The sequence below is a fragment of the Geosmithia morbida genome (genome assembly GCF_012550715.1).
Source record: "Geosmithia morbida isolate 1262 chromosome Unknown scaffold_1, whole genome shotgun sequence".
NCBI lineage: Eukaryota > Fungi > Ascomycota > Sordariomycetes > Hypocreales > Bionectriaceae > Geosmithia > Geosmithia morbida.
The window spans coordinates 2,250,246-2,276,404 of record NW_023336188.1 but is presented as its reverse complement, the minus strand read 5'-3'; the positions used below and the strand labels follow the sequence as shown (position 1 = coordinate 2,276,404).

The 26,159-nt window shown below is 53.4% G+C and overlaps 8 protein-coding genes across 8 annotated transcripts; 3 read left to right on the top strand and 5 right to left on the bottom strand.

Moving 5' to 3' along the window:
• Positions 1–1,576: 1,576 nt before the first annotated feature.
• Positions 1,577–5,813, bottom strand: GMORB2_1448 (ABC-type branched-chain amino acid transport system, ATPase component; the record flags this gene model as incomplete). The annotated part of the gene is made up of 2 exons (XM_035463430.1): positions 1,577–3,877; positions 4,014–5,813. The coding sequence occupies 2 exons, from the start codon at positions 5,811–5,813 to the stop codon at positions 1,577–1,579; spliced, it is 4,101 nt and encodes a 1,366-aa protein (XP_035324854.1).
• Positions 5,814–8,994: 3,181 nt separating this feature from the next.
• Positions 8,995–9,543, top strand: GMORB2_1447 (uncharacterized protein; the record flags this gene model as incomplete). Its single annotated transcript, XM_035463429.1, has 1 exon — positions 8,995–9,543. The coding sequence occupies one exon, from the start codon at positions 8,995–8,997 to the stop codon at positions 9,541–9,543; it is 549 nt and encodes a 182-aa protein (XP_035324853.1).
• A 1,034-nt stretch (positions 9,544–10,577) lies between these two features.
• Positions 10,578–12,243, bottom strand: GMORB2_1446 (allantoinase; the record flags this gene model as incomplete). The annotated part of the gene is made up of 2 exons (XM_035463428.1): positions 10,578–11,669; positions 11,731–12,243. The coding sequence occupies 2 exons, from the start codon at positions 12,241–12,243 to the stop codon at positions 10,578–10,580; spliced, it is 1,605 nt and encodes a 534-aa protein (XP_035324852.1).
• Positions 12,244–13,836: 1,593 nt separating this feature from the next.
• Positions 13,837–14,558, bottom strand: GMORB2_1445 (cholestenol Delta-isomerase; the record flags this gene model as incomplete). Its single annotated transcript, XM_035463427.1, has 2 exons — positions 13,837–14,291; positions 14,405–14,558. The coding sequence occupies 2 exons, from the start codon at positions 14,556–14,558 to the stop codon at positions 13,837–13,839; spliced, it is 609 nt and encodes a 202-aa protein (XP_035324851.1).
• Positions 14,559–15,588: 1,030 nt separating this feature from the next.
• On the bottom strand, positions 15,589–17,091 carry GMORB2_1444 (hexaprenyl-diphosphate synthase; the record flags this gene model as incomplete). The annotated part of the gene is made up of 2 exons (XM_035463426.1): positions 15,589–15,750; positions 15,886–17,091. 2 exons carry the CDS (start codon positions 17,089–17,091, stop codon positions 15,589–15,591), a joined length of 1,368 nt encoding a protein of 455 aa, XP_035324850.1.
• A 495-nt stretch (positions 17,092–17,586) lies between these two features.
• GMORB2_1443 (Endoplasmic reticulum-based factor for assembly of V-ATPase) lies at positions 17,587–18,455 on the top strand (the record flags this gene model as incomplete). Its single annotated transcript, XM_035463425.1, has 2 exons — positions 17,587–17,838; positions 17,907–18,455. The coding sequence occupies 2 exons, from the start codon at positions 17,587–17,589 to the stop codon at positions 18,453–18,455; spliced, it is 801 nt and encodes a 266-aa protein (XP_035324849.1).
• Positions 18,456–21,259: 2,804 nt separating this feature from the next.
• Positions 21,260–22,148, top strand: GMORB2_1442 (uncharacterized protein; the record flags this gene model as incomplete). Its single annotated transcript, XM_035463424.1, has 2 exons — positions 21,260–21,510; positions 21,596–22,148. The coding sequence occupies 2 exons, from the start codon at positions 21,260–21,262 to the stop codon at positions 22,146–22,148; spliced, it is 804 nt and encodes a 267-aa protein (XP_035324848.1).
• A 1,464-nt stretch (positions 22,149–23,612) lies between these two features.
• On the bottom strand, positions 23,613–25,026 carry GMORB2_1441 (pectin lyase; the record flags this gene model as incomplete). The annotated part of the gene is made up of 5 exons (XM_035463423.1): positions 23,613–24,047; positions 24,118–24,176; positions 24,234–24,268; positions 24,343–24,448; positions 24,510–25,026. 5 exons carry the CDS (start codon positions 25,024–25,026, stop codon positions 23,613–23,615), a joined length of 1,152 nt encoding a protein of 383 aa, XP_035324847.1.
• Positions 25,027–26,159: the final 1,133 nt, after the last annotated feature.

Genomic DNA, 26,159 nt, shown 5'->3' with positions numbered 1-26,159 from the left:
GACGAAGTCATCATGTGACAACTTATCAATCTTGCCCTAGCTGGGTTTCAATCGCAGCACTGAACAGCTGGACTGTGGGTTGTAGGGCATGGTGGGGGACTATGATGAACAAGGACCGAGACTCCCTGAGGATCTCGAATAAACCCTCACTGAGTCCCCCGTGGGTTGGAATGGAGGAAGATGGGATGGAAGATGGAGTAAGAATGTGGACGATAAAATGAAAGTAGAAGATGGAAAACAGAAAGCAGCGCTGTGGGCTGGGCCTCGAAACGCTGTTGTGGGTAACACTGGCAGGGATGAGGGAAAGGGAAGAAAAAAGATTGACAGGACCAAGGACCAGGATGATGTTTTTTACTTCTTCCAAGGGGAGGTCAGGGCGCTCCTTCCCTCTTTTCCTCGCGGTGTCCCGAGTGGGCTATCCTCCCCTGGATGCTCCTTCCTCGACAGTTGTCTATCCGCCTGTTCCCAGTAATGATGAGAATCCTTTTTGTCTGTCAGGGCGCTCCTTCCTCGGCTGAAGATGGCAGAATTATGGGAGGCCTGAGGTTCGTCAGCTGCTGGCCTTGGGAGATGGATGGGCTTGAGATCAGATGGACTGATGATGGTGTCTGGATGAATGAGATAGGGAGTATACGCTGTATTTTAAGTATCTCCATGTGTCTAATATATCGTCATCATGCTCTCCTTGGTGGTCTACGAAAAAAAAAGAAAAGGGGATAAGAAACTTGGCAATGGAAAAGGGAGGCATCAGGACTAGACATAGTGAGAGTGCAGATGGGCAGATCAGCTAGCTATGTGAACAGTGGCAGTCTCACCATTATAAGACGTCAACCTTGGTATAAAGGGATAGAGACGGAGTATCCAAAGGTAATAAGTTCGATGGACTCGATCGGGGTGGGAGGACTCGGTTCGGGGAACACATTTCCACCAGGATCGTCAGACGATGGCGCGCAAAGAATGAGGGAAGCATTGAGAGTCATGGCCCCTTTGCGGAATCAACACGTGCACTCGATCATAACTCAAGAGACCTGGGACGACGGCCAGACATAGCCAGATGTAGCACGGCTAGACACAAGCATACATTCCATCAGCAAGGTCCCTCTCCATGACGGCATGGCGAGAACCAACAAGGTAAGGCATCAGAGATGACAGCACGATACACCATAGCTATGATGGATACGAGCACACGTATACAGTTTTGATGGAGACATAGGTAGTTAGACAGGTTACAAGGCAGAGACTACAAGCAGACACGTCTAGCCTGGACTGGACCAGAGCATTCAACATTGCATCGTCACTATTAAGCTAAACATACAACCCCATGACACAAAAGATGTGCAAAATATCGTGGCATCCATCAGCAAATTTCCAAGGCACCTATATCCCAGCCGAGTAGCACACCAAAGACACCAGAGGAAGGAGCGCAAATCAAAGTTGCAAAGCGCGCAAGGCACTCATGATTCACAGCGGCAGCCAGCAGCCCACCATCTACTCAGCCATCCGCGGTATTCTGCGATATTCTATTCACAAAGCTCCAAATGAGAGCAACGTTCATATCCATAATTCCCAAAACCTGTCACTCCCTGCTCTTCCCGGACTGCATCTTCTCCCTCCAGCGTCCCCTGACCACTCTGAGCAACGCCCATGCTAACAGCCGATAGACGACGATACACCCAGCCAAGGCAGCAATGTTGACTACCGGGTCCACGTCGAATCTATACAGCTTCAGCACGTCCTCACCCGTTTCTATGGGGCATCGGCCGTTGGGGAGCCTCTGCTCGTCATTGCAGGTAAACTCAACACCACGCAGCGAGTAGGGGCCCATTGCTCGCGTCCCGTACCGGATGGGTGACAGGTAGTTGAAAGCCTTGAATAGGTCGGGCATGTCGATGGACAGGATACCTGCCATGCTGTTGGCCACCGACAAGAAAATTCCCATGACGTTGATGGCGAAGCCCGTGTGCGGCATTACCGTGTTGAACATGATCCCCAGGCTCTCGCCGCACGAAACGATGCCAAAGCACGCAAACACCGTCGTGAAGTACATGGTCACCGTTCGCGGCAGGCCAACAGCAATAGCGCCCAGCACGCCGAACACCAGGCAGCTAATAATTGTCAGGGGCACCTCGATCAAGGTGTAGCATGCAATGAAAGCCTCGACCCCATATACGCCGTCATCGTCCTCGCGGTAGAACACATCGCGCTCGTTAGGGTAAACGGCCATGTTCTGCAGCATTCCAACAAAGTAAAAGGCGCCGACCTCTTGCACGAACCCGATACGGCTCTGTACCGAGTAGTAATCGTTGTGCAGCGGGGCAAAGAAAAGGGCCAGGATAATGGCAAGCCCGATGATCTGCATGAGGCGCCCCACGATAACCTCTGGCTGTCGGATTGTGTTGATGGCGGCACGATGTAGGAGCAGCGGCAGTGCTGTCCCAAGAGACGCTCGCTTGCGTACGAGAGCACCCAGCTCCGCTGGGCTTGATAGACTGGCCCTGTTGAAAGATTTGCGTGGGGGCATCGACAAAACGGGCAGTGTGGACAGGGGCATCGCATCAGACTTTTCTACCATGGAAATATCCGGATCGTCAGTGCTGCCCGTCGTCTCCGTCTCGTGAATATTGTCTGATGTCGTCTTCGCGGTATCTGCCCCCGCACTTCCGTGGGTCTCCCATCGGTCGACGAGTTTCTGGACGCGCTCTCTGCTCTCTGCTTCTCTCTGGTCTTGCTGCAGATCAATCGTAATCATGTCGAGAGCAAAGTCAGCTGGGTTGCTGTGCTGTGGGCACTCGAGTCCTTGTCGAGAAAAGTATCCAATCATTTTTTCGGCCGCACCAGCATAGACGAGTGAGCCACCGCGTGCGAGGAGGAGGACGTTCCCAAAATGTGTAAAAAGATCGGAGCGGGCCTGATGAATAGTAAGAATTAAGGTGCGGCCCTCCTTGGCAAGCCCCTGGAGCACTTCCATGATGGAGTTTGCCGTGAAGGCGTCGAGTCCGGATGTGGGCTCATCGAGTAGCAGTATACGTGGGTCCGTCAGCACCTGGATCGCAATGGACACGCGGCGCTTCTCTCCTCCAGAGATACCCTTGACCATCTCATTTCCAACAAGGTTATCCGCGCAGTCTTTCAGTCCCATCTTCATCAATACCTCCTCTGCGCGTCGATTCTTCTCCTCCTTGGACATAAAGGAAGGGAGACGCAGACCAGCCGAAAAGCGCAGAGTCTCACGGACTGTCAACGACGGAAGAAGGGCATCGTCATCCTGGCAGACGTACGAGCATACGGACCGGATTACGGTGTCGGAAGGCACAGCTCCGTTGAAAGTCAGTTTTCCAGAGGGAAGATATTTGGTTCCGACCGAGTTGCGCAGTCTCAGAGCCGTGGCATTGAGCAGGGACGTCTTGCCACTGCCAGACGGGCCCATGATGACGTTGAGCATGCCAGCCTGAAATGTTGCATTGATCGGGTTTAAGATCCTCTTGCGCGGCAGCCTCTTTCCTCGGCTGGTCCGCTTGTCGAGATCTAATGAGAATCCCTGCAGCCCAAGATCGATGGCACGGATCTCAGCGGCAGGGTGGGTGGACATCTTCTCCTTGCCTGCTGACAGGTCGGTATCCGAGGTGCGAGCCCGGGCTATTGTCATTTCCACCTTGACATACTGAAGCCCGATGGTAGCGAGGATGAGGAAGAAAAAGATGAAGGCCACGAGAATAACAATGGGGCGCCAGACCCAGTCGGGAGGGAAGCCGAGGGAATCCATGATGAAGGAGCCCGTATACTGCTTGCAGCTGGGATCGGAAGCCCCTCCAGGCACAGGGCAGTCATAGAAGCTGTCTTGGAATTCGTTTCCACAATATGCGCCGAAAGCATAGAACTGTGCGTGTCAGCATAGTGCCTGCACAAACAGGTTTTACTCCTTCTCCCTCTTTCTTCTCCAGTTTTTTCTCCGTTATTTCGAGAAAGCAAGATTGAGCGAAAGAGAAGGGGAAAAAAAGAGAAGAAGATCTCACCGAATACGTAATCCATCTCAACCATCGCACATACACGGGAATAGTGTCGATCTGGATAAACATGCCGCAAGCCATGCTCTGCAGAGTGTATACCAGATTGGCTATGAGACTGGCCCCCGCAAAATGTCTTGAGGCAGCCACACACGTTATAGCGCACGTCATGGCAATGTAGTGATTGAGCAGGGTAATGGCGAAGAAGGTGAAGAATTTCGACGCCTCCCTATCAAAGCCGGACATGAAGTAGAAGATGACCGAGTAAAGCAGCGGGACGGGGAAGTCCTCGGTAGGGAGTCTAGCAAGACGCCTAGAGAGAATATAGGGCAGTGCATCAACGCAGTTTTCTGACGACTCGCGGTCGAAAGTGGCAATGTCAATGGTCATGCGGTAAACCTCGAAGATGAGCATCAGGTAGCCCTGGAGGCCGGCGGCTGTGTACAGAGCTCCCTGGCGGGAACGAATGCCGGCTTGGTCGCGAGATAGGTCGTAGAACAGGTACCCACAGATGATGCCCATGATGACGGCCTCGAATATGGATGCAGTCATGCCAAGGGGGTCCCTATACGTCACCTTGAGGGTTCTGTTGGTCAGAACAGACAGCTGGCGGGCAAAGCCGGCATGACTCTGTGCACTGGAGCCACGGTGCGCCGTGTCACCAGCCGCAGTCGGCGCCGCCTCATCATCGATTGCCGCGTACCTGCGGGCGCTCTCGGGAACCCAAGCGTCCTTGAGCTTCTGTACGCGAGTGGTGCTCTCTTCCTCCAGCTCGGGTGTCCGGTTGTCGATGGCAGCAATGTCAATAACGAATTCTGCGGGGTTGACGAATGGAGGAATCTGGAAGCCAAGGCCCCCAAACCATGGGAGGCAGTCGACAATGGAACCCGAATAGACGGGGCTGCCCTTGGAGAGCACAGCGAGGTTGTCGAAGAGGTCCCAGATCTCGGAGCGTGGCTGGTGGATGGTAGTGATGACGGTGCGGCCCTTTTGGGCCAGCTTCTTGAGCGTGCGGACAAGTTGGAAGGCACTAGTTGCATCAAGGCCAGTTGTGGGCTCGTCGAGGAAGAGTACCGAGGGGTTAGCGAGTAGCTGGACACCAATGCTGACACGACGCTTCTCGCCACCGGAGCAGCCACGATGCTGGCCGTTTCCTATCCTCGTGTTTGCACATTCCTTGAGTCCAAGCTCCCGGATGACATCTTCGACTACACGAAGACGATCCTCGGCAGTGGTGGCCGGCGGAAGGCGCAAATCGGCGGCATACTGTAGGGTCTCACGGACAGTGAGGGTGGGCAGCAAGATGTCTTGTTGCATGACATAGGCATGGCGAACGGAGTGGATGCCCTCGGCATTGTTGAAGGTGATACTGCCAGTCTGAGCGACCCGGGAACTTGCGACACGTTCTGCCATTGTGTTCAACAGAGTCGTCTTGCCGGAACCGCTACCGCCGATGATGGCCGTAAGGGTCCCGGAGCTCAGGTCGGCAGTTACTGAGTGCAGAAGCGTCTTGATGCGAGGCGACGTGTTGAATTTGGAGGACATGAGGTCTGGGTATGTGGCAGGTTCGAGCCATGACGGGGCCGTGTCGACGGAGACGGCGAGATCGCGAATACGCACATGGACGGACTCGACATCGTCGAGAGAAATGTTGCCGGCGCCGGAGAGCGAGAATCGGTTAGTCAAAGCGTCGGCCGTAGGTTTGGGCGCGGATGGTTCGTCTACGGAGCTGGGTTTGTCGTCCATATTGATGACGTTGTCGCTACCGTCACTCCAGTATCGTGGCGAGGACCCCGGGCACGCGGCCATGGTGGCCGATGAAGCTGACAAGTGAGGTTGGAGAGGGGGGGGGGCGCGGCCAGGCTCACACACTGCGGGAGTGGTGGTCGCTAGCGTATTCACAACCTCCAGAATCTACAGCCAAGCCATTACGATATTGCGCCGACGCCCAAGTTTGTACGTCGTAGTTGCACAGGGCGTATGACTGTCTTGGTGATGAAGATCCAGGCCTGGGGATTTATGGCACAATGGGTTGAGGCCAAGGTGGATTAGCGAATAGCGAGGGGTGAGAAGAGATGGATTGGAGAATTGTCGATTGAACACAATGTGAGCAGGTGCTAACAAGTAATAAGATTGAGCCAATTGCCGGAAACCAAGAAACCAAGAATGCCAGGGTCATAGAGTGTGGATATCAAACGGAAAGCGGCAAGGCAGCGGGTTGGCGGGTGGTGGAGTCGACAAACTGCAGGCGATGTGGGTCTTTTTTTTTTAGGGGATAGATATGGGTCATGACCTGGGATGGGTTGAGAAGGTCGGCAGGGATGACGGGTCTGACAATCTACAGATGATCTCGGCGTCGTTTCTATGGGAAAAAAATGCTGGGATTCTGGGATCATCGCCTACTCGTACGATGTTCTTAACGCTCGGCAGCATGATTAAAAGGGCCTATCGAGTCGCATAGGCGACATAATACCAGTGAAACCATGACGCCTGATATCAACCACGTTGTGTCGCAGTGCTGGGGTCTTGGTGTTGGCATGGCGTAGGCCTGCTGAACGATTGAGAGACAAAATCACTGGTACGCGGTATAACTGTCATGATATCAGAGGGAGATGAGGAGAAGGAGAAGAAAGGAGGGGTAATGGATCGCGGGCCAAGTTGGTTGGGAAAGAGCGACGCCAGGATTCAAAGATTCGCTCCTTCCTACTGGTGAGGGAAAGCATACCGAAATCAAAAGAGGAGAAAAAGAAGAAGAAAAAAGAGAAAGAGAAAAGGCAGGCGCAATCAAGGCGCAATCGGAAAAGGAAATGGCAAGCCACGACTCACGGGTCACAATTTAATATTATTATATGAAAAGGAAGGAGCATCCGATGTCTGCATATGCATCGGAACAGAAGACGTCCGGCGATGGTGGTAGTCCAGATGCATGGCTGACAAGTATAACAAGTAATACAAAGTATCATTATGTATGCATATGCGAGCTCTATTACGGGGTTCGCGGCCGGTAATGAATGATGTTACAACATAGCTTGTAATCTGTCCATCTGTGGGGGGGAGGGGACATACGTGTTAATATAATCCTGTACGAGCATTACGGGGTTCAATACTGCGGAGTAATCTGTGCACTGTAGCAGACGTTGGTTCTAAATGCGAGAAAAATACGAGCCAGTTATTACCTCCTTATAGATGCAGGGCATCAAGGGAAATTGTCGCTACGACATGATGACAGGACTCACACGAAGGGGTCAAGACTCGAAGCTCGAGGGCCTTGAAGGCACCTATACAGGTATTCACGCGTGGACACTATTATTACTAATACTAATACTCCGTACGAGTACTATAGCCTTTCAGTGTGTAGTATCATTACTATGTGTTGTTAGATAGAGTCATCTATTCAACCCAGTGGAAAGTCAACCAACAATAGAGGCGTCAGCATGCACTGTAATATGCATTTCCATATTGGGTAATTGGCTATGCTATAAATGCATTCAATATACGAGTACTGTACTCACCATGCACCATCTACACCGGTGAGTTCTTTCAAGTTTCCCTTCCGCCTCCCCCCCCCTCCCGCACGGACAGCAGGGACGTCTCACTCTCTAGGGCGCAGCTGAGGGCCCAGGCTGAGCCCAAGCCCTGGTGTGTGCTCACTCTGAGACGAGTTTCTGCATGTTATCTGCATGTCGTCTGCATACCGTCCGCATTCTGGTTACAAGTGTAGGGATCTGCACATGGGGCACATGGTATTGAATCATGGCCCAAGGGTGCTCTTGAGGAAGAATAGAAGAAAAAGGATGCACGCAACGAGAGGACAAAGGGCCGAAGATGAATAGGGACGTGCAGGCGCGCTTCATGTTTATCAGTCGCACACCCCCTTCATCTCTAGACCTCCCACAAACAAGCATAATAAGCATCGAGATTTGTCCTGACCCCCCGCCCCGTTTCGAGTCTCCGCTTCAGAAGAGGCAGCAGACATCGATTACTATTACCGAGTAAACACCGCGCTTGGTTGGTCTAGCATACCTCAGGCTGCAACAGAGACATCCTGACACCCTTTCGGGCTCTCCACTTTGTCCATCAACCCAACCTATACATCTCGCTTACGCTTACCGGGAAACACACGTGCGTTGGGGAGGGGGAGGGGCCGAGGGCACCCGAATTGATTTCGATTCGTGGCTCGCGGTCCTTGCCTCTCGGCACCACTTCTGTCCGTACAGTCGTGGCTCTTGCAGCGTTACGTCGTTAATCTCGCGGGACCTAGGATCTCCGGGGTTCTCAAACACGATACGCATACGACGTACCGGAATTCACGCCAATAGTAATATTACTACGGAGCACTATATGTAAATACCACTATCACTGCATGATACTCGTGCGCTTCTTCTAGAAATACGAGTGCAGTACATCAGGCAGTAGTAACGATACTTACTACCTTCGTAAGACGGTCTCTACTATGACGCGCATGATGGACCCCTCTTGTCTTCTTCACCTAGGACACTATCATAGCCGCTAGGACAGGCACCCTAAGACGATTGAAGCACATTGTTGATCACCCGTATTAGGTGATGCAAATCGAGACAATGTTGTGGGTTGGGCTGCAATTCATCCATTAGGCGTCATTCTTCCCCGCCGTGCATGTATACATTCTCTGGCTGTACGGAGTCAACGCCCTGAAGCTCTGTGCTTATTGTACTGTCCAGCCTGATGCTGCTGCTTGTATGAGCATATTCCTTCTTTGTTCTTTCATATATGAATCCTATACTCATCCTGTCCCGTTTCACCCCACACGTGGTACGAGAGACCCGGCAGAGTGCCATTGAACATATTATAGCTTGCCGTGACCCTTCATCCTCCTACGAGGCAGCTGGATCTGCCCTCCAGGCTCTCCATCTCTCTCTCTCTCTCTCTCTCTCTCTCTCGCTCGCTCCTTCTCTTGGACTGTTCATCTCTTGAACCACTCTTCTTACCCAGCTGAAAGAACATGAATACCATGAGCACAAACGACATCATATCCATGCTCCAGGCCCAACTGACACAGCGCTTCGACAAGCACCAGCAGGCCCGCGCGCCAGACCGCTTCAACGCCGCCATCGATAAATGCCTGGGCCATGACCGGGCATCCTTGATCTTTCAAAAAGCTGGCTTCTACCCCTGGTTCGCGTACTGCGTGTACGTCGCCTCTCTACATGGCGACAACGACGCCCTGAACCGATTGAGTGATGGCGACCTGGCCCGCGTCGCCGACCATCTCAACTCGACCCCAGTTCACCCCACCGTCAATGCGCGGATAATGAGCATATTTTACGGGAGTAAACGCGCCAACTGGCGTCACGGACGTGTCAGCTCACGGATCAGGATACCTGCATGGCAGGACCTACAGAGTGACGGAGGGGAACAGTTGCGCTCACCATTCACGAGTGCGAGTGCGAGCAGTCCTTCCAGGGTACAAGTACCGATCGAGGAGACGTTCCGTGTGGACATGCAGTCGGGCCGGCCCTTGAAGATGCCAGAGGATTACCTGAACCCGGAGCTAGGATAGCCACCGGGGGGGGACATGGTACATCAACATATTCACAACTCCTGGAGCGACTCCCAGCCACTGCGGCGCTTCAACCACGGAGCACATTTCCCGAGCGAGGGCGAGTAATACTCCCCGGTAAGAGCTACGGTGTGCGCATACATGTACATGTAACATGTATGCTGCGAGGGCCACAGCCGAGCCGGGATAAAGGATCAACGCGAATGCGGCGTTGCGGCGTAAGACTGGTAGGTATTCAATGCTTCCTGAGTTACAGCATAGCCGAGGCGGCACTCGTAGACTGCTGTTATACTGACATTCCCTCGGGCAGATACTATACTTGTATGCGTCTATATATATGTACTCGTACATGTCCCTGGGCGAGAACGTGGAAGCCGTGAGCGCGCATCCGTCCAGCTGCACCACTTGCGAGAGCATCTTCTCCAGTTTCCACCTCACAAACTCTCTCACTTCAGAGCCATGGAAACAGAATACAGAAATTCTCCTTGTGACTATCGATAGTCTATGAGAGAACAACGCCACCTGAAGGATCTTTAGTGCCCAAACATACTAGTAGATGGCATTGATCAACCGGCACCTCCCCCTTCCCTAGAAAAAAAAGGAAGTGGTACAGGGTATATATGGGCCTTGCAGCTGCACCATCAATCAAATGTATGCACATGCATGTCCTTGATGCACTCACGCACACGGCTCAACAGCACGTCACGAACATCCACAATCGAATGAATGAATGAAACGTCGAAGAATTAATATTCTATTACTTTTTTTTTTTTTTCAAATGCAGATCTATAGTCTCAATTCGACCTATGCCTTGCTAAACCAATAAATGCTGTCTACATGTATAAAACGCCATATGCACTGTCCTGCGCACCGTCTAGCGGGCGCCGGATCTGTTGTTCCTTCCTTCCCCTCATCACATCATCAAGATTGCATCCATCATTTCCATTCTCCATCGTGTTTTCTCTCTCTTTCTTCTTCTCCCCCATCTTTCTTTTTCTTGTTACCATAATAGTCATCATCTCACATCATGAAAATCAAGTTGTCCTCTTCTCCGTTATGGCCTCTCCGGTAGGCCGGCTGTTGACAAAGCCAAGGCCATCGCCCTGCGCAGCGTCGAGCTCAAACACCTTTCTCCCACGTAGCCATGTCTCGCGGACCCGACCGACAAAATTGTGGCCTTCCCAGGGAGAGCACTGATTCCTCCAGCGCATGTCACCCTGCGAGAAAGTCCAGTTCTCGGTGTCGTCAAACACGCAGACGTCGGCGTCCAAGCCAGCCTTCAGGCCACCCTTACGATGAGACAGGCCAACCTGAGCGGCCGTCTCCTTGCTGCAGAGCCTGACCATGTCGACAATGGACGGCGCAACCTGCGACCGAGATCGGCGCTCCAGGGACTTGGTGTGCAGGATGGGGAGGCCCAGGCCGACAGACGACACGCCGCCCCAGGCAGCAAAGAAGTCGCCACGGGCGTGGGCTGGGGCAGGGGCGGTCTTGGCAGCAGACTTGAGGTCGCCAGTGATAGTCATGTCGATGCCTGAGTCGATGTGGGGGACGTGCGGCCGGTCGAGGTGGCCAGGGAGAAGCTTGAGCTCGGGAGTGCATGGTGAGTGGTCGGACACGACGGTGCGAATACACGACTCGTGCTCTCCGGCTGACAATTCCTCCCACAGACCGTCACGGTTGCTCTCCTCGCGGATGGGCGGGCAGCACTTGTGGCGCGTGTCTCCCGTCTCGACCTCCTCTGCCGACAGGCCGAGGTAATGGAAGCACGTCTCGGCCGTGATCTTGATGCCACGCGCCCGTGCGTCGCGCAGGAGCGGGATGCACTGGGTCGCCGACAGGTGGACGATGTGAAGCTTCAGGTCGGGTGCGGCGGGGGCCAGCGACAGGATCTCCTCGATGGCGTAGGTCTCGAAGGACGGGGGGCGCGACTCGAGGAAGGTGTTGTACGAGGTCAGGTCGCCGTGAGGGGCGAGGGGGGCCTCGGAGCTCTGGACGGCGTCACCTACCGAGTCGGAGATGGGAGGGATCATTTCGGCGTGGAACATGAGAGTCGTGGGCGAATCCTTGAGCTTATCCATGGCGAGGGCAATGTCGGTAGACGACACGGCGGGGAATTCGTCGACCTGGGGCATGTCAGCCTGCGCACGGCTACGGAAATGGGAACAATGAGGGCTGAGTACTCACACCCGATTCGATGAGGAAACCCTTGAAGCCGCGGACACCGGCGTCGACGAGGGGCTTCAGGTCCTCGGCGTTCCCGGGAATGATACCGCCGTAGAAGCCGACGTCGACCCAGCACTTGCCTCGGCTAGCAGCGAGCTTCTCATTGAAGTTGGCGACGGTGGTGGTGGGAGGGATGGCATTGAGGGGCATGTCGACTACGGTGGTGACACCTCCGCTGGCGGCGGCGCGGGTTCCGGTCCAGAAACCCTCCCACTCGGTCCGGCCCGGCTCGTTGAGGTGGACATGGGCGTCGACGAGACCGGGGAGCAGCAGACGGGGCGAGTGGTCGACATAGTCGGTTCCAGGAGGGAAGCTGGTGGCGGGCAGGATCTCGGGAGAGGTCGACACAATCTTTCCGGTACGTGACGAGACGACGATGGTGGCGGGTGTGAGTAGGAGGGAGTCGTCGGGTAGGGTGAGGACGGCGCGTGAGGAGACGAGGACGGTGACGGGTGGGTCAGAGGGGACGGCCATGCTGGGCGGTGGCTGCTTATGAGAGGAAGCAAGACGGGAGAAGTTGCAAGAGACGGGATAGGGACTCTGGGGAAGGAGGGAGAGGAGAGGCAGAGGAGAAGCAGGCAGGCACAGAGGGGATGAATTGCGGGAGAAGAGGGTCAGGACATCAGCCGGCGTCTCAGGACATGCCACTGGGGGGACCACGGACCCTTATCAGTTGTCTTCGGGGTGGGCGCCACCATCAAGGCGATTACGATCACGGGCATATTGTGGTCCGAGGGGAGAAGGGGGGCGGGCCTGGCAATGGGCATCCAAAGGGTTGTGGGGTGTGGAGCCTTTGAGAGCCTTTGTTCTCTTATCTCTTGGGTATCATGTACGGTATCGGTGTCACTGCTGGACTAGTGCTGGCTGGCTTTTCGTCCCGCTACCGGGATCTCGGGGCCCCCTTTTCTTCGTGTTCTCTTTTCTCATCGAGTAATGAGAAGGGGGGGTACCAGTATCGCTGCATGTGCTGGTATGAACTGCTGAGTTGAATACTGACTGACCATGTTTGCGGGGCTTATCATCTACCACGACGATAGATACCCCGCCATGTGGCATACAATCAATACCGGACCGGGTATACCGGATGTTTTTGATGTTTGATGTTGGTGGGTTGATCATGTTGTAATATGCACATGTGCATTAATATATGTATATATATATGTTATATATATGTGTATGTGTGTGTGTGTGTGTGTATTGAGATTTATGGAAAAAAGATGAAGGCCTCACGAGAAGCACGAGTCAACCCAGAGTCACCCTCTACGTTGTGACAATCTCTTCAGGTCTCCATCTTACTCGCATTGAGTTGTCATTGCCAACTGACTCTATCCAAACTGACCAATGATGTTGCCTCTATCGATGATCCGAAAGGGGTATAGCTCCCCTTTTGTCGATAGTATCGAGTAATTGTGCAATAATCAAGTCACGATATGCTCAATGCCCTGGACATGACCCGGAGGTTGGTCCCATATGTTTATTCTCTCGAGTAATATAATGGGATTTTCCCCTTTTATTTTTATTATTATAATTTCCTTTCCTTTTTTTTTTCGAACCCTTGGGACGAATGGAGCCAATGGGGTACTGATGAAATCCCATGTCAGGTAAGTTGCAGGGGAATTAGTCATTAGTCCTACATCTGCATCTGTACATGTGGATGGGACTCCTTCTTTACTCGTGCTCTCTTCCCCCCTTCTCGGCCAGGACCGATGAATAACGTAACGATTATTCGAACGAAATGGGTTCCGCAGGGGACCAGAACTAGTCTGGTTGACGGAGGTCGCCAGGGTCCGTTGAACTAGTCGCTCGTGATTCTAGCAGTCGACAAGACACTTCACCCCGCTTCGAGGTTCTCAATCTATTGTTTTCTTGTTTTCCATCTTGTATAATTGGATATTCCCATAGAGGCGGCAGTCTGTCTGAAATTAGATAGTACATAACAGGGAAACCCATCATGTCTTGGCACCAACTCCCCCACGCATGCATCCTACGTTTTATACAGATCCGTACGTGCATCTGTACATGTATAGAAGGAGAAGGAGAAGAAGAAAGAAGAAAACGATTCCCTGATCACTGCCCCTTCTTCTCCCCATCCAGCATCTGAACCCTGGCAATGGCCTTCTCGATGGCCCTGGAACTCGACACGACGAGACCGAAGGGGATGACGATCCAGATGGCATTGCAGAAGAAGTAATATGCCCAGTAGTAGAACATCTCGGGTCTGCAAAAGTCCACGCCGCCAACCACCATGGTAAAGGTCGAGGTGCCAAAGTACAGGACATCCCCGTACAGCTGGCCCAGGCTGATGATCGTCTGGAAGACGTGGCGCAGCGGGTGACGGCCGACGATCATGGCCGCGCACGCAAACGACATGGGACCCCAGCAGAGGGCCGTGACGGACTCCATCGGAACGAGGAACGAGTCGAGAGTCAGGTAGCGTGAGTCGGAGAGGGAGTACTCCTTCCATAGCTGTCCGAAGAGGTCGAGACGGCTGGGCATACGGGAGAAGTTGTAGGCGTAATAACCTTTTTTTAAGAAGAAGAAGAAAACAGAGTTAGATTTCATGAGAGGAAAGAAGAACGAGGAGAACGAGGAGAGAAGAGGTAATGTAGAGGGATACAATAGTGGGACGGCATACCTTCAAAGAATAAATGGATGAATCCGCACAGGACAAACCACATGGTCATCAGGGTATCCGCCGCCGACAGATTGGGCTGGAGACGACGGGACAAGGCCAGCGTGGCCGTGAGGATGACCCCCGCCCCGAGGGAAAAGTACGACACCAGTACCATGGCAGGCATCGTGTTGGCGGCGTAGTCGGCCAGCACGGCCCCCATGGGAAAGTATGGATGGTCCATGGGGATGGAATCTGTCGAGTCGTTCATGGCCATGGCTTGATGGTAGGTTGTGCCTAGTATCGCTAGGAGGGTCCAAAAGACTGTGCAGTCGTCTTATCCTTTTCTCCTCTCCTCTTCTTCTTCCTCTCCAGGAACCTCTCTTTTCACATATATCTCCTTCTGATTTTCAGATCTGACTCTGGAAAAAAAGTCAATCGGCCGTGCCCGACTGACGTATTTATACAAGTACGAATACATCCTTCTATCTTGGGGGTATTACTCCGTACAGAGACCCGAGATTGAGATGATAATCATCCAAGTTTACTTCCGGGCGTTGACCAAGAGACGCTGCACCCCGGTTGCGACATTCGCAGAGCCCCGACGGAACTGGTTCATCCGTTATCAGACCATTTCTCACCACCGGTAAGATTGTTGGCAACCATGGGAAGTCAGACGCAGAGTAATCACATTCGTATTCGCATTCGTATGTAGATGGTTGGGGGTAAGCACATGTGAGTGTATATTACCAGATCTGGAAGTGAATGCATCGTTTCAAAGAGAGTTGAATGGCAACGTGTCACCGGTTTAGCAATAATACATGAGATGATCGATATAGAAAGCAATCCGCTTCTTCAACATTTGCTTCCTCCCTTCTTCCTCTTCCCCCTGTGCTTTTCTCGTCTTCGTCTTCCTATTCACTTTTCCTCGTAGCTCTTCTGCAAAAAACAAAAAAAAAAAAAGCCGTATATGATAAGTCCCAAGTAACAGGTTAAATACAGACATCATGTGTTTCTATCCTTTCCTCATCTCTCCTTTTCTATCAGGATACAGTTATAATATATTCGTACACGGGTCCCGGTCTCTCTCTCCCTCTCCTTCTCTCTTCTAACCAACAAGAGAGGAAAACAGAGACGTGGGAAAGGAAAGGGAGAGAGACCGTTTCTAACCACACTTCTCTAAGCCAACATCTCACACCTGGCCCCTTTTACTTCTGTCGCTGGATCGTCTTGTACGCCATCTCCATCAATCCGTCCTTGGCTTCGCTTTGGGGGAAATCGGCAATGGCAGCCATGGCCTTTTCCGAGTACTCTTGGGCTAGAGCGCGCGTCTGCTCGACTCCGTCGCTCTGGAGGACCAGTTGACGGGCCTGTAACGGATCAGTCAGTATGTCATCGTTCAGGAGTTTTTTTTTTTTTTTTTTGAAAAAAAAGGAAAACATAGGGGTGGACAAGGAAATATGAACGAGGCATAAGAAAAAAAGGAAAAAAACAACAACACGTACCCTCTCTACATCACCCTCACGCTCAAACTTGCGTCCAACAAGGGCGCCGAGCTCGGGCTCCTGCTTCCAAGCAAACAGCAGAGGGGCGGTAGCCAGACCGAGCTCGAGGTCAGCACCGGCGGGCTTGCCGAGATCGGCATCCGAGCGGGTATAATCGAGCATATCGTCGACAAGCTGGAATGCGAGACCCAGGTTGCGACCGTACGAGTAGGCAGCCTCGACGGTGACCGCGTCGGAGCCGCCGAGGAGGGCGGCGGATCGGCAAGACTTGGAGATGAGGCTGGCCGTCTTCAGATACGTCTTCTGGAGGTAGTAGCGGAGAGTGTCCTCTGACCACTTGGGGCTGCGCTCGTCGCGCTCCGTGTTCTTCAGCTGCATGAATTCTCCCTCGACGAGGTTGGCGATGACGGTGGCGAGCAGCTCGACGACCTCCGCGTTGCGGAGGCGGGCAAGGGCGACCGAGGCGCGACCGAGGAGGAAGTCGCCGGCTAGGACGGCCATCTTATTGCCGAATTCGAGGTTGGCACTGGGCGAGCCGCGACGGGAAACCGAGTGGTCGATGACGTCGTCGTGCAGAAGCGAGGCCGTGTGTATCAGCTCTGTTACCTCGGCGAGACGACGCTGGCTGGGTAGGATGTCGGGGTGGCCCTCCTCGGCCATCTCCTGCGCCTGCTGCTTCTGGATGACGAATGGAGACGAGGAGGCGACGGCGTCGGGGTTGACGTCCGAGAGAATCTTGGCGGGCGAGATGGACGTGTCAATGGTCCGCATCGAGGGGTGCTGAGAGAAGGAGGAGGAGTCGGAGGCCCGAGGGCAGAGGTGTGTCGCCCGGCTCATCAGGAGGACGATCAGCGGCCGCACGTGCTTGCCCTCGGCCTGGGTGTAGTACTTGGCCACGCGGTCGAGGGAAGGGTGGCCGGATCCGAGGAGCTTGCGGATGTCGCCCGTGAGAGACTTCATCTCCTTGGCCACGGCGCGCAGCGGGTCGATGGTCATGCCACCGTGGTCCTTTGTCGCCGTCTTGACCGCGTTGCCCACCATGTTGGAGGCGACCTGGACGGCCGCCGCCCAGGCCGAGTCGCGGCGGTGACTGTAGTGAATGGCCCGTCGCAGTCCTCGGGGGCTGCTGGATATCGACGCGGCGAGCACGGGGTGCCGGCACCACTGGCACTGAGACGCCATCCTGGATGCGCCGGCCGAGGTCATCACGGCTTCACGGGCAACAGCCGCCGTCCCCGATCGTGCTACTAGTAGTTGCATCTTTCCTTCGGGACGTCTCTTGTCGGAGATTCGGGGATTCTGATTTCACCGGACCCCCCAAGATTCCGATTTTTGTTTGAGGCTTCTTCTGAAGCTTCCAACGCCCTCCGATCCTTGGAAAGAAAGAACGCAAAGAATCGTGACGGTGGGAATAGACGAAGGGAAATAAGAAAGGAAGGGAAGACTTGAGGCACTTGTCCGAAGCTTGGGGATCCGAACTTTTCCACCTTTGACTATGGAGAGACAGAGAAAACGGGTCCGGATTAACTGACCCACAAAGCTTGTGCAATTTGTCCATGTGATTGGCTATTACCCTATACCTACTACTTCGGTGCCTGCAGCTTTGCAGCTTGAAGTAACATCATCTTCAACATCGTTTACTCTCTCCTCTTCGTCATACACAGAGAGCGCAACAGAGAGACGGAGGGAAAATCCCTGATCATGGTGCTGCTTACCATGACCGCCTCCATGGTGGAGAGCCTTGGTCATATCGCTCCAGGGCCAGAGCTGTGTTCCGATGAAGCCTCGCCGTCCCTCGATCAGCCTGCTGTCGGCAAGCCCATCGCTCACAGCCAGATCATAAATCTGTGGAAGCAGCTCAAGACATGCGCAGATGCTCCATCAATAAGCCTCGAGAAGCTCCTCGTCGGCGCAGTGGTGTACATCCCACCTCCACCTCCCAAGCCGGAACCGGTACGCTTACTCGCTACCTAACGTCGACATGACCCGCGGGCACGAAGCTGACATGCACGCACACGTAGACACCGCAGTTCAAGGCCCTGATGGCCCGCCTACGACGCGAGGAGGAAGACCGAGTGTACCAGCGCATGCTGAACCCGCACAGCGACCACCACAACACAACAAACGGGTACGCCCAGGCCGGTCCTGCCCAGCGAGCTTTTGCCGCCGTCAACCAGCCTCACACGGCGGCCGACACGGGCGATAACGACGCCACGTACAACGATGTGCACCGCCAGCTCCTCCTGCTCATCAACTTTCTCGTCAGCATCATCGGCGTCGCTGCCACGCTGTGGATCGCCGCCCGGTGGTGGAGTGTGCCCGCGCGGCTGTTCCTTACAATGGGCGGCAGTCTGGTCGTGGCTGTTGCCGAGGTGGCCGTTTACTCCATTTACGTGTGGAGACTGGAGGATTCAAAGCACAAGGAGGAAGAGGTCAAAGAAACGAAGGAGGTGGCGGAGACGTGGACTGTCGAGCCACGGGCGCAAGAGCACAATGAACCTGTCTCAGTGGATGCTAAGAATACGGATGGCATGAGGAAACGAGTGACTACGGTGAAAGAGGAAGATTGACAAAAGAAAGGAAGAAAGACAATAAAAGGCACCATGATATTACAGGGCCAAAGATGAACATTTCAACGCCAATATTTACTCGGAGATGGTCCACTGATTGATAAGATGTCGCAGCATCTTGACTCCATTCACGTGACCCCGCGCGAAGCTGACGCGTCTCCCGATCATTTACGCGCTTCGTCTCCATCGGACATCAGAACCCCGATTCTGCATCTACGTTGGGACGATAATTAATCTTCTGTGGGGTAATATGTCTTCATGTTGAAACCCGTCATTCTTTCTTCTTCTTCTTTCATTGAAAAGTGAAATATTATATCCCACGAACCACCATGATCGCCCCCTCGCGCGACTTTACGGTGTCAGTCTCCTCCGTCTTCACTCCCTCATACTCGACTCGACTGACCCTTCCTGGTACCTTGCAGAACAAAGCCAGGTATGAGCCATGCCGGGAAGCAACGCTCAAGGCCCCTCCGTACATATGGAAAACGGAACGCGTCGACGGCTCCCACACTTTCACGAGAGAACAACGAAGCAGCGCCAGCCAAGAAGCGTAAACCCGCGCATGATGAGACGGTGAAGACGCAAACCGACGACACAGAAAAGATGGCGACACCTACGTCGAAAGAACAAGAGTCAGAAGAGAAGAACGGCTCGAGGACGAGAGAGACAACGACACCCCCGCCCAAATCCTCCATCCTCTCCTACTTCCGACCCAAGCAGACCCCGCCAGCTGCACCCATCGAGCCGAGAAAAGAAGAGTCCGGTCCGCCACCGCCTGAGGAAAGAAGGAAGGCACCGCGGTTGCTGAGGATCAGACCGACCCTATCGCCGAGTCGGGATAGCGACAAGGAGAACGATGAGGACATGCGGCCGGCCAAGTCACGGCGACACAGAGCGAAGGAGACACTACCACACGACGCTGGTGTAGCAGCAGCAGCAGCACCCTCGAAGCAGAGCAAGAAGACGTCGGCGCCAGTCCAGACGACACTGAATCTCTCGTCCCAGCCTGCCTTTGCAGAGTGCAAGGTGTGCAATACCGTATGGAATCCCCTGTACCCAGATGACGTCAGGTACCACGGTAGACGGCATGCCACTGTTGTCCGGAAGAACAGACGACTGCAGCGGGAGGTGTCACGGAACAATGATCCATAAGCCGGCGAGCGAAGCGAGGAGACAGTCTCCCCAGCAAGGTCCGCTAGAGGCATGTTTACATGAACATGACCATCGCCCCGTTAGTCCCAATCGACAAGTTTAGCTCCTCTTCCCCCCCCCCCCCCCCCCCCCNTGGGGAGGACAGATACATACAAGGGACGAATGAATACGAGCATAGAGTATCATTTGTGAGTGCGTGTGCGTGTGAATGTACATGGATGGATGGCGGCAGGAGCTGATGAATGGTCTACTCCGTAGACCTGCGCGGGTTCGCTTCTCTTCTTAATTGGGCTCTGTTACTCCTGGTGGTGCAACCGGGTCAGTTCTCCCGGGAGTAATTTATTATAGTCCAAGCTCTTTTCTTGTCTTCAGACGGTCATGTGCAGTACCAAAGCATCCTCATTGCCATTCAACTAGACTACAATAATACCAAAGCACTTTTATTCCCATCCAATTGTCACTCTCCCTCCTCCCCCGGTCTCTCCATCATGAGTTGGATTTCATTTCCTCCTGAGCACAGCTGCTTCGGTCCAATGGAAGACGTCACCCCCCAGCCATCTGGCTATGCTCGTACTCGTATACATAATGAGATGTGCACGAGTAATACATACACACACGTAGGCAAATTACACACCGACGGCGCAAAGAGACATGGGAAGAAATAAGAAAAAGGTGGGATGAAATAATGCAGTGTTGATACGTGTAATATTACATGCTATTATTATAAGCATGTATGTACATGTACGTTGCATGCCATGTGTAGGGGGGACAAGCAATAACAAGCATTCCTCCCCCAACATTTGAACCCCATGAGCCAACCGTTCCCTTCATCCGGGGGTCCGTACCATCCGCCCTAGTCTGAATCTTTGGATACATGGATCCAGGAAGGTCTGTCTCAGCCACTCGGTACTCGTAGTAGTACAGGTAGACAAGGTCTCCTCTCGTCTGCTAATAGTCTAATATACCCCACAAACCAACCCCGTTCTGTCTCGATTGCTACCCTCCCCCCTCTTAATTGCGGCTCCGCGACGACCTCGTATGTCCATCAGAGAGGGGGCGGAAGGGTAGATGCAGCCAAGTTAATAGGCTGGATCTTGACCGACATGGGGGCCTCCTTTACTGTTGTTGATCAAGGGGCTTCTTCTGGGGTTCCATCCTATCTGTTGCAACTTGTCCTCCTCCTTTACCCCAGGTCTAGGTGTGTTCAGTTGAGTATTATGGAGGAAAAAAATCTCCCTTGGGCCGCGTTCCCCGCAAAATGGCCTTTTGGCCTTGTAAGTGCACCGCCGTATGTGGGAACCATAGCGTCATGTGCATGCTCCTTAGTAGCTAGTGATATCTACATGTACTAGTCGGTAGCTGTTCTGGTGCTGGGAGCTACTACATGTATTCGTACTGTTGGCATGCAGCCATGAGGGTGACGCCCATGTATCGAAACGGGATGCTCTCCCCGCCTTGAGTCTACACCCTTGGAGACTACTGGGATGAGGAGCGACTATAAAGCTCGTGCAGTTCCCAGTCTAATCTTACTCTTCTCTCTCCTTTTCTCCTTGTCTATTGTCTAATCATTCCCTGACCTCTTTAATCCGGGTTCCTCCTCCTCACTTTACCTGATTCTATAACAACAACAACAACAACAACAACAGCACAACATGGCTGCAAAGGGAACCGAAGCTCAATACCAGGACTTTGCCAACAGTTCCAATGGTCAGAGCTCCTCCCTCAACAAGGACCTAGACATCAATGGCGGCGGGGACCACGTCGAGAAGCCGCCCCAGCGCCAGGGCACCATCTCTCACGTCTACCAGCCGTCCTTTCTCAAGGCCGCCAACCCCGGCCCCCTCGGACTCATCAGCTTTGCCGTCTCCGGCTTCACCCTGGCCCTATACCAGCTAGGAGTTGGGTAAGAAAGACAGCCCCTACACATCCAAGGCCCACCAACCGGGAGTCAGCATCATGTAGCATACTGACACAGTTTTGATCCGCAGTCTTCCTGACTCGAACCCGATGGGCAGCGTCGGCCCCAACCAAGCCATCTTCGGTCTGTCCGTCTTCCTCGGCGGCGCCATCCAGGTATTCGCCGGTATAATGGAGTTCCGCGTGGGCAACACATTTGGTAGCACGCTGCACTGCATCTACGGTGGCTTCTGGCTTTCGTACGGCATGTTCTTCGTGCCCGCCCTGGGCATCAAGGAAGCGTACGCCGGTGACACGCACGCCTACACCACTGCCTTGGGCATCTACCTCATGTCCTGGACCCTCATCACGCTGCTCTTCCTCCTCGCCGCCCTGCGCACGAACATCGCCATCCTCTCCCTGCTCTTCTGCCTCATGTTGACCTTTCTGCTCCTCGGTGTCGCCCAGTTTATCGCTACCACCGCGACGAGTACGGCTATAACTGTCAACAAGGCTGGCGGCGGCTTCTTGGTCATCACCTCCCTCATTGCCTTTTATGCCGGTTGCTCCGGTCTCATGGTGCCTGAGACTACCTTTATCAGGTTCCCGCTCGGTGATATCGAGTCGCTTACCCGTCGGAAGTGATGTGTCTTTTCTTCTTTCTCTCCTTCTTTGTCTTGCTGAGCGTATTGTCCTTGATTCCTCGGATTGAGAGTTTTACATGTACATGGTTTTCATTGTTGTTCAGTTGGCGCTATCGGGATGGCTGTAACGGTAAAAAAATATCTGTCCATGATTCTAATCAACCTGCTGTATGCATATCCCTTATATAATAAAGCATCATCACAATTTACATCTGAACCCCCGTCACCTTGCTCCTGGCTTCAGTGACAGCATCTCTAGCTTCACCGAGTCTCACCTTATCCTACTTCTTATACGTGGCAACCAACTACTCAACATACCCACCGGAGTGGGTGGAGAGAGAGGGAGGGGGGAGGGCTCGACGTCATCTGCCATCTGGCACATTCCAATCGATCATATCTGACTGACCACTCGTGCATAGACCAGCTCTAGTATATACTCACGCGTCGCAGACGATCCACTCATACGGCCTCTATCAAGAGCCAGATCATATACGACCCATCCAAAAAAATCCCGGCCAGGAAGCCAAGTCCATCTTCCTGGTTTTCGGTCCAGTCGATGCTAGTGTCGAGCTGTCAGAATCCTCCCCAACATGGCGCCAGACTAAGAGAGATGGCTTACCAAACCCAGAGCTCATTCACACGATCAAGCATATGTGAGCACCTTCAGTTAGCTTGCCATCACATCGTCAATACGAAGTGCCCTGACGCCCAGCGCCTCAGCACCGAGACTAACGGAGTCGCGGCCCTGAGTCCCTCCAAGGATGACTACGAGGCCACCATCAAAAACCTAGAGGGCAGCTCAGGGACGGCCAAGAAAATCATCGAGATGCAGATGAGAGATGAAGAAGAACGAATCACCATGCAGTACTGGACGCCTCATCACCCTGAAAACTGGCCTTGAGGGAAGGAAGTCATGGCCGTCGTTGCGTCCAGCACGGTCTGCAGCATGGTCCGCTCATCATCTTACTTGGTCCGGGAATGGACTCACTCTCGTTTTAGGACAGTGATTATCGTCAATGGCCAACATGCTGAACGAAGTTCTGTTCAACTCTAGTCGTACTGTCCTTGAAAACAGAAAGGAATAATGACCAAGATGACCTATCGTCGTGGCCGTCCATGATCCTTGCAATCATCGAGTTCTATATCAGACCGGAAATAAGCAGAGAGTGTGCGTGGGGGTTGTGGGTCGCGGGATGATAGAGAAATGAGTCAATCTCAGAATAGGGACCGTTTACTTGTATTTCGGATGAGGTTCACGATCTTTGGATAGCAGCAGTACTACTATTCGACACCGCAAGAACGTTTTAGGTAGATTCAAGCAATTAGAAACGTGCATGCACCATGCATGGTCGGAAGAGTATAACACAAGGAGCAGCTGCCCCTTGGGAGAGAAAACCCAGCGATCAAGTATATATATATATATATATACGTCTACGGAGAGAATAATGTACACGTCTTCATGTCTCTAGATCTTTCCAAATCCAGCAGTGTTCACAACATCCTTGGCCACCTCGGCAGTCGAAGCAGAGGCGATGTTGCTCAGGCCAGAGAACTTGGACAGAACACCGCTATCCTCGCCATCGAGAGTGCCAGAGCTTCCAAAGGCATTTGCCTGGCAGCTGCGGCCCAAGTTGCTCGAGCAGGCAGAGGCAGCGGAGGCGCCGACAACGCTGTAGAGCTCACCAGCTCGGGTGGAACCGGTGTCCTCCGGGGCATCGACGTTCTGGAAGACGCTGCCTTCAACAAGGACGTAGCCACCCGAACCGATCTCGAAGCCGTGGGCGGCATTGTACCAGTAGTTGTTGACAGCATGGAGGACGGTGTTTCCACCGACCTTGGGTGCACGTCCGGAGACGTCGTGGATGTAGTTATTCTTGAAGGTGATCTGATCATCGGAGCCCTGTTGAATCTCGGTTAGCTCTGTGTTCTTCCGGCACCATCTCCCGACGAGATCAGGTAAAGAAACATACAGTGAAGTAGTTGGTCCAGTAGTGGCGGCCGTCGCAGGTGGCAGACCACGAGGTGACACCTATATACAGTCAGGTACGTGAACAGGACAGAAGAGGCACCGGAATGGGGGACTGACCGTCAAACTCGCAGTTGGAGACAGTCACGCGGCCACTGCAGATGACGTTAGTTTGATTCGAATCTTCGTCAACGAAGACGGCCGGACACATGTCCAATGTTGAACTTACGAGGCAGACTCGCCAAAGACAAGATGCTGACGGCCGATGAGAGAGGTCTTGACGTGGTCAATCCAGACCAGGTCGGTCCCGGCCAGGGTGATGGCATCACCGCCCCCTGCATTGCAATCTTCATCAGCCAAAGTCATCAGAGCAGAGCGTGCCGACGGACGACTTACAAACGTATTGGGGGTTGAGGTTGGTGACGTGAATGTTCTGGATGATGACGTTCTTGACTCCGTTGGCCAAGCGGAGGCCCTTGCCCTCGATGATACCGGAGCTCCCGACACCTATGATGGACTTGTCGGAAGCAACCTCGATGGGGTTGAGACCGGCCTCATAGTAGGTGATGGAGCTGACGGTGGGGGCGTCAGGCTGGTAGTTTGTGCACCAATCGTCCTTGTTGATGGCGAGCTGGCAGCCGGTGTCGGTGCCCCAAGGAGCGCAGCCGGAGCCGCTGGTGGTGCCGTCATAGTTTCGCAGGTCAAAGTGCTGGTTGACGTAGACGACGCGAGCCTGGTCATCCTCCAGGTAGGAGACCAGCTCCTCGGCCGTGGTGGGAGTGACGGTGGAACCGCCGGCACCACCCGTCACACCGGTAGCGAAACCCTCGACGGTGGGTGTGGCACGGATGGCCAGGGCGGAAGCCGAGCTGGCGAGCGTCGCCGCAGTGAAAAGAGTCGAGACCAGCCCCATTGTGAAAAGAATGTTGTGATGACAAGAAAAGAATGGAAAGTTTTTTGATCAAGACACAAAAGAACGGATGAAGAACGAAAGGACTGAGGACGGGAAACGAAACTGACGAGAGGCTGATGATATTCAAGAGTGAGCAGGTCCTCCCCATCCTTTAATATATCCTGCAGGATAGCCTCTAGGGAACTTGAACAGATGGGGGTAACACGCCGTGCAGCCATCATGTTTGTTGCCAAGAAAACAACACACCTTGCTTGAAACGTCCGTGATGAGTTCCCGACTGCGGCGATCATGCCGTGACACGCGTTATGCCCCTCGGCTCAAACACATACAGAGCTCGAGACCCTCTTACTCTAATGTGGATGAAACTCGGGCAGCGGGGGGGGGGGGGGGGGGGGGGGCAGCGAGGTGCCGGAGGTCTGAAGGTCTGTCTTCGCTGCGATTCCAATGGCTTGCAAGTGCGGAGTGGAGTCTCGCTGCAGTTGTCGTTTCAAGTAGACTACTATGAGCAATATATATCATCGATACACACAACAAAAGGACGTTACGAGTGCATTGCATCACCCCGGACAATGCATCACACCTGGAGCTATGGGCCTCGGAAAGCTGTGAAGAGTGAATATGTTTTCGCATGTTTCCGCTTTCTCCGTCTTCTGGATACACATGCTATATAATCAGCCACATCATTCTCCCAAGGTACGACATCACCATTCTTCGAGGGACAGACAAACAGTGCTTAATCTAGACGCCGTTGTGGAGTCCAGGTTCTTTAGTGCATATGCCGTTCTAATTCCGAAATAGGACTCTGAGCCGTGTTTCGGCAAGAAATGGTCCACTGCTCATTAACTAAACTGGGACCCCTTGACAACTTGAAGACGCGGATGAAGGTTTTGTTTCTGGGGTCCTTGATTCATTTGCTCACTACTCCGTATCACCTTTATAGTTCCGGGGTCCGAAAGACTGTTCCAATGCGCAGTGTTTACTCCTCATGGGGTTGTGACAGGTTGATTAGTCGACAGCAGGAAACGAGATCGAGGTCTCTGTCGCATTAAGGGCCCCTCTGCTACTTTTTTGTTTGTTTTTTGTTTTTCTTATTTCTCCTTCCATCCTCGTAGGTTTCGGAAAAGTGTTTCCGT